This window comes from Varanus komodoensis, unplaced genomic scaffold (genome assembly GCF_004798865.1).
Source record: "Varanus komodoensis strain SLA01 unplaced genomic scaffold, ASM479886v1 scaffold26, whole genome shotgun sequence".
In the NCBI taxonomy this organism is placed as follows: Eukaryota; Metazoa; Chordata; class Lepidosauria; order Squamata; family Varanidae; genus Varanus; species Varanus komodoensis.
This window is the reverse complement of record NW_025335684.1, coordinates 4199832-4213375: the sequence shown is the minus strand read 5'-3', so window position 1 is coordinate 4213375 and position 13544 is coordinate 4199832. Positions and strand designations below refer to the sequence as shown.

Sequence of the window (13544 nt, the reverse complement as noted above, 5' to 3'; positions counted from 1 at the left end):
CTGAGAAAGTAATTCAGGAAAATTGACAATTTGTTTGGAGTGGAGTAGCCCAGGAGAAACTGGCTGCTGAAGAAAGGCCAAGGCAGGAGGAGGACGGTGCATCAACACATGAAAATACCAGTGAAAACCGTGTCAGCCCTTTTCTTCCTGCACTCAGGGCCTGGAGTAAGGCTGCCAGCAGCTGAGTGTCTGCATCCGTGCTGTGGCTTTATGCAGGTGTCCAAACTGGGATGCATTTTCCGTTAGGGGATGGCATCTCCATTATGGACAGCCAACGTGAAGTTGCTTCATACCGAGTCAGAGGATTTAGTCCAGCACCTGCCTGCGCAGATTTGCAACAGCTTTCCTGCGTGTGCAGCAACAGTCTTTTCAATGCCCTGCTACGCGACTGTTTAACTAGCAGTGCCAGGCTTTGGCCCGAGTCCTAAAGAACTGGCACTAGACCTCTGCCCCTGAGCTATGGCCTGACCGAGCAATTCCTGGATGCTCAAGAGCAGAGCTTGCTGCACTTCCTTCAGTGCCAGCAGATGCTCCACACTTAACATCCTAAATATGGGCAAGAAGCATGTGTCGGCGTCTGCTGGTGTGGAACACTTGCATGAGTATCGCAGTTCAGCAGCATGGACTGCAAAGCGTAGGGATTATGGCTACGCTCTGGAATTTTAAATCCATTTGCAAGTATTCAGACTGGAGGAGAAATCCTTCTCATGAGGAGAACAGCATGCTCTCAGTCCACAAATTTCTCTTGTATCAGCCCACATGACACACACACACACACACACGTTGCCTTTTCACAAAATCCAAAGACGTATGCGGTGGACAAGCAAGATTAGCCACGCCCTTTTCCTGCTTCCAGATAACATTTGTAACAGGAAAAGCATTTATATAACTATATCTTCATCAATTGTATTTCAGTGTACACCATTCAGGAAGACACAGCAGGTCACCAAAACTGCAAATCGTTATCACAATGACTACTAGAGTAATTCCCCTCATCACAACTAAATAACACAACAATAAGGCTACACATTTTGACCATATCAACTGAGGATTTTGGGTGGGAACCCCCAAGTTCTTTCTTTCCCTCCTAATGCCAACCCAATGTGAAAATTTACCAACTCATTGGCTATTGATAAAACAAAGGCAGGCCCCTTGACTCATGTCAAGTCACGGCAGCACCAGGACAAGGCTGATCGAACCGAATCTGTGAAGACGTGTCGTAAAAGCCTACTAGGTTTTCATAGTTATATGAAAGGAATCTGGTTTGGGGGTAGGAATCCATTAATTTCCTTATCTCTGCACCCTGGATTCTGGCCCACTTTGCCCTCAGCCCTCAGCCCACCCTGCGTCAAGTATTGGCATCTGGGAACAGGCAAGGGCACGAGAGTCTGCGAAGACAGCTTGTGTACATGTTGTTGCCCAGGCACCCACTCGGCAAGCAGAGTTCTGCTTCTGCTTGTCCAAAGAACTGCATATGTTGTGTTCTCTGCAGAAAGAAGGGGTCTGCCAGTGTTCCCAGGTACTCATGACTTGTCCTCGGCTTGGCTTGCTTCCTGGCCAGAGCAGAGCATGGGAAAGAAGGTTGGGGAGCACAAGTGAGCTGCATTCTGGGTAGATCTTTGCATCCTTCAATTTTCCTCTCCCTGTCGGATTCCTCAAACATCCCTAGTTTATACTGGCTTGTACAGATGTAGAAAAAAAACCCAGATATTTTGCCATGCTACTTGTCTACAAGATGAGACTAAGGTCAAATTTAGCGCAACATCCTTAAGCCAAAAACAAATATAGTTTTGTTTGCAGTGATTTCATTCTAATGAATAAATGCAATTCCCTGCATATAAATTCAAAAACATGCCAAGTGCATCTTGGTTTGTGGCAAGCAATTAAAAATAAATAATAGACCTGAAATATTCATAGTAACATATTTATTCAGACTGTATTGTTTATGTTGATTAGCTTTCCATGCACATTCTGTGAGAGAAGATAAATGCTTCAAGGGTTTGAAATAAGTTAATCAAACTCTAAACAAAATAAATATGCCTTTCATCGAGGCCAAGGAACCTATATATTATATGTTGCCCTAACAAAAGTACGTAAGTTATGGTTCCTCATCATATCCATATAGGGGCAACATGTAAGAATATACCACTGCTTTTCTATTGTAAAAATTATACTGTGTGTCACTGCATAATATCCTTTAAGAGGTATGCAGATACATATTTCTGTATCATTTCATCTCTAGGTATCTGTAGTTCTCATTCTCCCTTTGCATAGTTGGTTTCCAGTGTGTGTGTGTGTGTGTGTGTTTGCTACTGACTGACTGCAGCGGGGCATGCCCTGTTGATCAAACTGGCATGCGTGCTTTCTTTTGTGGTTAATCAACTCTCTTGCGTAGTTAATCAACCATCTTCCCTTGAAATGCCATTTTAAATCTCAGTTTCCATGCACAGAGTACCACATTCTGCAGTGGACAAATGGAAAAAAGGAATGCCTCTCGAGGGTCCAAAGCGCACCACAGACGGGGCGACTTATCCGCGATGGAGCCGTATTTATGGAAGGGCCGACCCGACTGAATGGATTACACTGGAAAAGCCACTCAACACAATGCCACTCTGGCAACCCATTTCCAAAAACAGCGCACACATTATAGCAGGGACAAAACAGCCTTTTGTGCAGGGGGAAAAGTGCGACTCCAACCAGGAGGCAATCTAGCAGCACTGCATTACCACATGCAGGGCAAAGTGGTGCTTTTCAGGTACCCCCGTCTTCCATTGTGCTTGCAGGTTCATTTCTGCAGCCTGGGCTCACATCCCTAGGTTTCTGCGAACAAATTAGGCTGTTATGCTGGAGTGGCACATTTGTGGTTCCCGCTTGATTTCTGCTTTATAAAGTTAATTGTGTGTGTGTTCAGGAGGGGGGATTTTAATTGAAGCTTTGGGGATAGTAAAGCCAAATCCTTTTCTCCAAGGCATCAAGTCCCCATAACCAAATCGTTTCCTCCAGGAAGAGCTGCTGTGCATAGAGAAAAACACTGGTAGGCAGGGACATATAAGTCCCCCGCCCCAGCTGCTATTAGAGGCTTTGTGAGGGTTGAGGGAGGTCTATCTAGAACAGGGTTTCCCATGGAGCAAGGGGATTATTTCCCCCTTTCCCATCTGGGGGACATGCCTCATTGACAAAGTAACAATAAAAGCTTACATTGGGTTACAAGTAAAACTTATTTGATTATTCGAAATATTTCTAAGCTGGCTCATAAGATATTTCACAGCACAAGTCTTAATTAACTACCGCATTTGCCCATGTTCTGTTCATTTATGGTGCAATGTAGCATTAATCTACATGCTGAAAGCCACTTACTTGTATTCACTGGAGAAGGCAGTGGCTTCCACGTCATTATGCAGCCACTTAAACTCCAAAGGCCAACTCCCTTCTGCCAAGCATGTGAGCACGAGACGGTTCCCTTCCAGGTGAATCTGAGGCAAACCTGGTTCTGTCTTGAAATAGGGTGCAACATCATCTGAAATACGATGGGGGGGGGGGGAATGGAGTCAAAACAAAATTAAGAGATGAAGTTACAAAATTGCTCTGTTCCATGAGAAACCAGTTAATTATTGGGACATATAGTAAAGCCACTGCGACATAGCAAATAGTACTCGTTTGGATGTAGCTGTTCTAGACTTTATGAAGCTGAGATATTTGATGCTAGCCTCTTCTGCTACTTAGATTCACAGGAGTTAAATCCAGTTCATTAAATTCTCTTTAGAAAGTTAGAAAAGTAAGCCTGGATGAAATGATTATCACAGCAGGATATGGCTCAGGATAAATGAAGAATTTTGATAGCAGCTCTGAACAAAACATCGTCCAGAACAGCAAGATTAATGTGTCTTTCAACATTGTCTTTAACCAGATGGTCTTAAAATTACATTTAAAAACACTCTGGGGTTTGAATGAGAGAGTTTTTAATAGTGTGCAAGTGTCAGATATAGTTTTGAAACTATCATCAGCCTGTGGATCAAAATTGCTAACAAGATTCCATGATAGGAAAGCACAAGCAGCAACTGGAGAGTCATTCCTAAAATGACTAAACTGTGGAAGGCAGAAATTGCAATATTTACTCATCCTGTACCTTGGTCCCATTTCCTTATGCATCAATAGGAATAGGATCTAGCCAACTTCATGATTCGGTCAAGACCCTCTTATTATAATGTCAGCCTTCCCAGACAAGATCTCCAACCAACTCAATTTGTTAAAATCAATCACAGCGTTCCATTTATTACATTTCTATATTGCCAATGTTCTCTAGGTGGTTTTGCCAAGATTAAGCTTCTTCAATACTGCAGCATTATGCACTTTACAGAATGTTGTATTTTTATGTTTGTAACTAAACTAGGCAGAGGTGCACATGCACACAGAGCTTTGTCGGTCGGGCGGTAAAGAAAGATAAATGCCAAACAATATCACACCAGCTAATTAAAAACTATGATATGCTGCTGAATGCCTGGAAGTGGTAGAAAGTCTTAACCTGGCTCTGAAAAGATAAAAATTAATGGCAGTGTCAGGCGGGCCTTGCTAGGGAGGTCACTGCATAATTGAAAAGGCCCTCCCCCTTGCTGACACCATCTGAGCTTCCTTTGGAGAAGGCACCTGAAGATGACCTTAGACAGCAAGCACACTGCACAGGTAAGCTCATTCACCAGGTATGTCATTCCCAAGCCACACAGACTTTAAAGCATCTTCAGTCCGGCTCAGGAGCACCGCATGGTACCAGGTCAGAATCCGTGATACACATTCAGACTCTGGCGCCTGTTATCAATCTAGCTGCCACGTTTTGTACAAGTTACAGCTTCTGGGCTACCCCATGCAGCACGTAGTACAGAAATGGCTCTTTTAAATCTATATTTTTAACTTTGGGATGCTGTGAGCTTTGCTCAGTTGTTATGAGGAAGCTGGTTTTTATTTTTTTAGCTTTATGTTGCATTTCGAATATAAATCATTTTGGTGTTTCTTGTACACTGCCTAGAGAACTTTATAGGGCAGTGTGCACACATCTTCAATCAAATAAAGGCAAATAATGCAGAATAGTTAGTTACGCATGAGCCTTTCAAAATCAGTGAAGCAGACACATGAAATCCTTTACAAGTACCTAAAGGAGTTCACTTGATTGCGGTCTTTGTTCCTGACTTTGGGGCCAATTTGCACTACAAACCTCAACAGCTTTTAAACTGGTTCATTTGGCTTGCCTTCTCCCCAAGGAACATTGCAAGTTATAATGCTTGGATACTCGGATCTTGTTACACTTTTCTCCATCCTCCTCCTCCTCATTTCCTCCTATGGGGTCCTGGCTTGCCTTTGTAGTACTAATAACCTTGGAAATAGGTCTCTGACATAGCTCCAAAAAAATGCTTAATTACATTTATATTAACACATTTATATTAAAATGCAAAGCACATTTTTGCATTCCATATGAAAAGGATGCACAATAAAAACTGAATATGATATTTTGGTAACTCATAGATATACAATGTTATCATATATGCCTGCTGAATATTTGAAATGTGGGGTGAGCAATCAGTAGTGAATCTGTTTCTGTGAGTTTCCCATAAGCAGCTGGCTGGCCGGCAAGTGAGGAGGATGCTAGAATAGATGGTCTGATCCAACATGATTTTCGTTTGTGCTGTTCTTGTCACCCTAGTCAGGTTTGGTCATAAAGATACTGAATTGGGCATTTCTCTGGTCCAGAACTTGTGTAGCAAGCCTGCGCCGGAAGGAAATGCACTGGGAATGCTCCTTGATCTAGCTTAGCTTAGTGACTGGAGGCCCAGAATACCTTTGCTCCGCTTGGCAAAATACCCAGAATACCTTTGCTCCACTTCCCAGCCCTGCTCTGGAAGCCTCTCCTTTGGATTATTCTAACGCACTTCATGTGGGACTGCCCGTGAAACCAAACCGGAAACTAGAAGTGGCACAAACGCAGGGGACAGGAATGGCTGCCTGGTGTCATATAGCAACCACCCTGACAGAGCTGCATTGGGTGCCTATCTGTTTCTGCGTCAAATTCAAGGTGCTGGAGTTCAATTTAAAAATGCAAAGCATGTAAAACAGAAGGAACAAAGTCAAATATCCCAGTGATAACTTATGCACAGCCTCCTTTTTCAAGAAAACAAGGATTTGCTCCCAAAGAAACAGGGATGGGAGAGAGGCCCTGAGATCTTGTTTTAGGGTGTCTGGAGGAGTGACTGGACCTTGATTCAAACAGGAAAGATGGGGTGCAGACACATGCCCTCAGTTTCAGACTTCCCCATTTAAATCCCATGCCGCCCTCCCTGCCAGCCAGATTGGCATGGGAGGTACAAAGGCAGTTCAGTGCTGCTCCACCCCAGATCCTGAAACGAGTACAGGAAGTGCCCACACACATGCACACGCATAAAAGTTTGTGCGTGCGTGCATGTGTACACACACGAGTGCCATCTCCATTGCTCAGCCTTGCGCTAGAGATCTGTGCTAAATGAACCAAGTCCCGTCTGCCAGAACCGTGGAGAGACAGAAGCAGCTTTGGATGAGGAGGGAGCAAAGCCCGAGAAAAGAATTACTGCGAAATAGGCTCCTCGGTCCTGGCGATGTCGCTTCTGACAGAAGTAGTGGGCAGGTTGAGATCGAGAGGGGGACGTTGCAAATGTGAGAACGTGGAGCACAGAGCAGGCAATCTGGAGTTTTAAAGCATGCTCTTTGAAGCGGAGGACAGCGTGTGGGCACTAAATGGAGAACTGTGTATCCTGCAGGCTTCATCCACTCTCAGAGAGAATTCTGGCGTCACTGAAGCCTGTGGCAAAACTTCCACTGATATGAAAGAAGTGCTGGCTCTACTGTTTTTCTTTAAAACGACCAGATGAGTGTCTGGCTGCTTTTTAAAAACAAAAACAAAAACAAAACCAAGACTCCCCATACTGTGTTTTCGCACTACAGAGAAAAGGTCATAAACATTTTATATAACTTAATTATGAACAGTTTGCATGCTGTAGCCTATCAGCGAGTGAGTAAAGTTTGCCCCAGGGTACTCTCAAATCAGTGGGAATTACCAGCAAGTGTGAAAGGCAGTTGTAGAATAAATCCACTAGTCCACTTCCCCCCAACCCCACGCCCTTAGGAAACTATTGAGCTGAGCTATTAATGAAACTGATGTCTAGAAACCAAATATTTACCCTAATTACCGCTTTGTACCCATTTTCATTAGTTTACATCAACACCCACATTAATAGAAAGATAATACCAGTTGGGGGATATTTTCTTGTCGCTTCTTTCTGGCACAAACTTTTCCCCATTTTCTTTTACTGTTCTCTACCCAATAACTCTTACATGCCACTAAGCTGCTGCTAACAACTTTGGATATCCCAGTCTTTGCATCTCAGCTTTTTTTTTAAGTGTAATACATACAGGCTACTGACTGAGCCATCCTACAGCCCCTGAAACAGCACCCCAGAAACCATCCCTGAGCAACTGTGCAACATCTGTTCCTGCCACTGGATAGCAGTATGAAGTCTCTTGATCGGACAGATCTGGTGCAAGTACAAGGAGCCCGGGCTCCTGTCTTTGGATCACGACAAGCCAGCAACCCTGGGGCTCTTGATCCGATTCCAGCATGGCTATCTGTCCCCGTGGCCTCTCCGGAGCTGAGTATGGCCACCATGGGCGAGTTCGTGGCATAGCAACATCTGGAACTCTAGGTGGGCTCAGAATCTGAATGACCTATGCCAGGGAAGGTATCCTGCAGCTGTCCAACCGTTTTTAGATTCCAGCTCCCATCATCACTGGCTATGCTGACAAGAGTTGGAAACCAACATCTTCTGGAGGGCTTCGGGCTACCCACCCCAATCTAAGCTTTTAGGATGCTGGAGACTAACTTCTATAAATCAAGCAGCACAGTAAGAAAATGAATCTCAAAATTCAATCTTCTTGGAAGCTAAAATTTAATAGACCTACTAGAGGATTCATAAAATAATACAGAGTAGATTATAGAATACCCTGATGTTCTGTGAGATTTATTTTAAACCATGAAATTTTACCTTTTTCGACTTTGATTTTTACAATCATAAACCATCAGTGTATAACCAACTAATCAAACACACTAATGTTTGCTTGAAACAAACTGAAAATATAAATACTGAGCAAGATGTCAGCCTGAAAAGGTTGTCTGCCATGACAATTCTGAATTCCTATTCTTCCTATGGCTGTTTATTAACAACCTTTTAAAGATTGCTTATAAAGTATTTAACCTTTCTCTGTACATACTTTACACATACCTTTACTTCTGGAAGCAAAACAGCTACATTAATCAATGGAAGTATTTGGTATGGAACACTTCTATTTCCCAAGGTAGCAACTGTAGGAGATGAAATTTTGGCACTTGAAATAGCAGACATACTCGTAATGGTTTTTAATTCCCAAGCAGAATTTTGAATTTGGTTCAGGAATGCTTTATCATCACATAAATGCTTGCTGTTGATCCTAGATATTTGTGATATTCAACAGGTCAACACAACAAAAAATAGACCCATTTCTGAATACCCCTCTCCTACCCCATTCTTTATTCTCCTGAAAATACAGGATAAAAATTTAGCTAATGGAGAGCTAATCTCTCTCTCAGAAGGAGATAAGTTGTTTTTACAAGAGTTGAAAGTGATTTGAAGGGAGTATCACATTTCATTAGCACAGTTCAGATGCAACACTACAACTTGTTTAACCTTGCCATACACTTCCTCCTCCTCCTCCTCCTCCTCCTCCTCCTCCTCCTCCTCCTCCCGGCATTCATCTTCCCTTCATGCACTCAGTCCACCTTTTTTTCCATCGTTGCTTCTGATCGATACAGGAAACTACAGAAATGTGCCGAAGTGGCAAAATCTGCACAAAAGAGCCAAAAGTGGAGTGAGCATGCGCAACTTCAGAAGGGAGGGGATAATGCCAAGAGGCAGCTTTTGCACAGATTTAGTAAACAATCATAATTTACATAGTCTCCCACCCTCTGGATACTAAACTTCCTGCATGTCCACATGCTGACTGAATCACTGAAGTGGTACTTGGGCATCGTTCCCTCCGTTACAGCTTCGCCTCCACTTTTGTGTGAGGAAGTAAACCAATTAGGAAGCTGCTATTAAACACAGCTTCCCATTACTGGGAAATAGGGGCAACAATGTGGAAACAATACAGACATGGAAATCAAACTTTAGACCATAGCTTCGTAAGCCGGCTCGTTTAGAAGTCATTAACCCGAGTTTCCAAGTGTGGGCATGACAGGAATGAACTGCGCCTTCCTGACATTCTTTGGCACTCATGAGAATTAGCTACATGTTCGTCAAGGAGGTTCATGAACAGCCAGTCTGTGTCCAGACGGGGCCATTGTCTGTCTGCAGGCCTCTCAAAATCTTCCACGAGCCACACAGAATGGGCCACCGATGCTCAACTATAAGGTGCACTAGCAGCTGACTAGCTGCTTGGATCTACACCACAAATCTGCAAATGTAATCATAACAAGCTTTGTTCAGTTTGTTCAACACTTGGCTTGGAGATTAGATCCGCACTCATTTTAACTGTCGGCATCTGCCAAGAGAATAGGAACAAAGGCATGTACTAAAATAAAAACATATACAGTCTGAAGATGTATTTCCATCTGCATTCCCATTCTGGTGTAACCACCCCATCACTAGCAGATGGGGTGTCTTCGTGGAATCGTTCTCAAGAGGATTTTTTTTTCTGCCAGCCTTAGCATTTCACTTAAACTTCTTTCTTTAGCAGGCACTTGCATGGCCAAGATTCATAACAACTGTTACTTCAAACGATATAGTGAGTGAGGTGGGCAACCTGGCTTTACACATTCAAATTTAGCTCTCAGCCACAGTGAGCATTAGGTCGTGAAGCAACGGCAAAGAATGTTGTCGGATTCCAAATAGGAATTTGCCTACTCAGTGATACACATAAATCTGATTCAGTCAAAGCACTGTTTACAAGTTTTACTGATCCAGCAGTTCCAGTGTTCACTGGGAACTCTGCCAGGGCCAGGTTTTCTACAGGTACAGAAGATTCCTAACAAGGAAAAGTCAGAAAAGCCTCCATTATTGTCAGGCGGCCCTTAGATCACTCGATCATGCCTAATATTTCCACCATGTCCATGAAGGAGTCATACTGATGATCTTTAGTAAAAGGCAAAATATTTATATGATCTGAACAGAAACCAGAGTATTCTTCTACTACTCGGGGAATCCACAAATTCAGTTCCTGGTTGGAGATTTCAAAAAGACACACCTCTGAGGAGATACCTCTAAGAAGTCTTCCAAATTGAGAACTTTAAAAAAAAAGTTCAAGACCTACTTCAGCTATAATGGAATGTACCATGTGCTCTTCAGTACCTCTGAACTTGGAAATTTATATAGCCAACTTATCTATACCCTTAGAGTCATTTCAGATGATGTCTAGCAACACACTTTAAGGTGGGATAAGCAACTTGTAGACCAAATTTTCTAAAAGGTCACAACTTCCAGCAGTCCTGTTGAGGATAGCCAGTGGGGAGGGATGCTAGGAGTTGCAGGCCAGCAACATCTGCAGGGACACAACTACCCAACCCCGCTGTAAGGTAAATTCAAGTATTTAGGTAGAAACAACAAACCTGACACTATAATTTAATGGAGAAGTTATCTTTAACACAGGGACAAGAAGCTGCAGAATTGCTATCCTCAAAAACGGGTAGCCAGAATGGGAAGTTTTAAAAAAACTGAAAGGAAAAAAAGTTTAATTCCTATCACTAAACTTCTGGGGAACTGGGTATTTAAAAAAAGAACCTTCTAGCTTTCTTGATCCCTAAGGTAAATCCTGAGCTCTTCAGTTATTGTTAATTGTATCATCGATGAACTTGCTGCAAGTAATCAGACAGAATAAGCTGTTTTATCTTCCTCAGGTACCATCATAGCTTTAAATAGGGACATCCGATAATAAATTGTCCCACTGCAAACAAATAAAATGCAAATTGCACTATCAGCAGGCTACGTCTGCAATATAGAGAAATATGACAAAAGTTTATTAGACTCAGAAATTTCCCTCCATGACAAAGAGAAGCTTATATACAAACCAATACAGTACTTAATTACTCCCTTCATAGCAGACTCTAATACACATTATTACAAAATTACAAAGTAATATGCTATCCATTGCCTGGCACACTTTCAATCATATTGTTAATTAAGAGCAGGAAACCTTCAAAAGTACTTTGACTTGGATGTGTTGCTCTGGAAGCAGAGGAAAGGGAAGCAATTTGGGGAAAAGGTGTTGAAACGGACAGACAGTCAAATCCTCCTTTGATAAGAATCAACATGGTTTTCCAAGACCCTTCAGTAAATAGACTAGCAGAGTTTGGCAAATGATTCTGAGTTCTCCAGAGGGATTAGATGCCACAGTACATGCTCCAACATCAGATTAGAAAGGTCTTTCAATTACTAAGGGGCACAGAAGTATTATATCACCAGACCTTCACTAATCCGCTTCATCATAACTGAATATTTTCTAATAAAAGGTGCAATCAGAATTATGAACTCAGAAGCCCCTTTCCACACAGAAGAGGAAAATTTGAGAGTTCCTTTGAACGGGGCATACGTCCATCTCTAAGAATTTGCTATGGAGTACAGAAATTGGTTTGTGGTATCTCCTGTGTAGCTTTCTGTGTTGACATAGTCAGACCTTTTCACAATCCGTTTTACATGGTAATTCTTAGAGAAATGTGGTTGCATGCATCACTTTTGAATACAGGTGAAGTCAAAACACCTTTCTTAGATATATGTACAGAGAACGGACTTGATGGTTTGCAACAGTTTTCAGCCTTACCCAGCCTGGGACTCTCCAGATCTTTTGGCCCACAACTCCCATATCTGTGACCAATGGTTCTTTGGGCTGGTGCTATGGGTAGTGTGGTCCAAATTGTCCTGACAGAACCAGGTCAGGAAGTCTGATTTCAGTCAACCATGGTGACTTTAAATCAACTTTTACAATCAACAATTCCTCATCCCGAAGAATACAAATCACCTTACTTCATTTGATAGGATCAGTTCTACTACTGAAAGCTTTAAAATGAAAATTAAGTGAGATGCAATACAAGAAACCATATGTGAAAAAGATGAAATGCAATCTCAAACAGCATAATAGAACAGTTTTAAGATTCAAGGATAATGCAGTCACATCGTAAGTCATTTCAGGTTCAATTACAAATATTAACCATCTATCCTTTCTGATATTACTCTCTTCAGGACTGCAAGTCATTAAAATAGAAAAGGTCATCAGCTTCACATCGCATATCAAAAACAGCTTTGCGCTGTTCCACGTTTCATTCAGCATGCTGCTCCTTTCGGATTAAAGCGCCTCCCTTATACACAAACGTGCAGCAACACCCAGCTGCCAGCACTGGGACGTGGGTGGCAGGCACCTACAGCTAAGGCTCTGGGACCACAGGTGCCAAGCAGGAATGGAGGCCCCAGTGAGAGAGACAAAGGCAAAGTTCAAATACCAACTGGGCTCAAACGCCAGCGAGGTGATGCAGGACCAGCAGCAAGGGCAGATCCAGTTACAGGCTGAGGTCAGATACCAGCAAGGCAAAGCAGAGACAGGAACAAGGTAAGGCCAGAGAGAACAAGGAGCAGGTACCTTGCAAGGTGGGGTCAGACTGAAGGCAATGGCAGGGGCAGGAGTCAAGGCACACAGAGTCAAGGTGGCATCAGACTGAAGTAAAATCAGAACAGTGCTGCTACCACAAAGACCTGCATTTCTGTGGCAAAGCCGAGCAGCCTACAAAAGCCTTTTGCCAGCAGTTCCAGAGCTCCCAGATGCACTGCTTGCTTGCACAAGCTCCAGTCTGTGACAATGCCTGCTCTGGATGCTGTGGGAACTTGCAGGGTGACACGTGCAGCTTGTGACCAGGAAGACCTGTGGCCAGGCTTTGGAGCCTGGTGCTCACACACTGAAAAAATACTCTGCACTTGATTGAAAATGGATTCTTACTTCGTATTTTGTGTTCAATTATTTATCCCTATATGCAAGGCTCTTGCTAAGCATGAAAGATTTGTGTTCGTAACATTTGAGGACTTTCTTCTTGAAATACACACTGGAAAATGGTACAGGAATCATGGATCTTGGAATATCACATCCAGTTGTCTATCAGTTATAACCAAATACAACTTTCCAATTCTTATCTGGTTGTTTTAATGGTATGCCTCAAGCAGAGACAAAAAGTATATTGCGGAAGGAAGGAAGGAAGGAAGGAAGGAAGGAAGGAAGGAAGGAAGGAAGGAAAGTTTATAAGGCACACAGAGATTTTATTCTAAAACTCTTCTCTTGGGCCAAATGGAAAAGAAGAGCTCCTTATGATCTCCATTCTGTTGGAATAAACCTTTTCTTTGCTTGAGGCTTCCCTCTTTTTCTAGTTTTTCTCCCTGTTTTGGTGATTACCCCATTTCAATTAAGATATATTTGGCCTGTCCATTCTGAAGACCTGCAAAAATCTGCTGTCAATTTTG

The 13544-nt window shown here is 42.7% G+C and overlaps 1 protein-coding gene across 3 annotated transcripts in view; it reads right to left on the bottom strand.

Moving 5' to 3' along the window:
* SDK1 (sidekick cell adhesion molecule 1) overlaps positions 1 to 13544 on the bottom strand; it is a 482213-nt gene that overhangs the window by 382349 nt on the left and 86320 nt on the right. For 2 of the 3 annotated variants that reach the window (XM_044433572.1, XM_044433573.1), the window contains exon 2: positions 3358 to 3517. In XM_044433572.1, the coding sequence (XP_044289507.1) occupies positions 3358 to 3517 (160 nt within the window). Of the gene's footprint in view, positions 1 to 3357; positions 3518 to 13544 lie in introns of those variants that run through there. The other variant, XM_044433574.1, reaches the window with a different exon arrangement.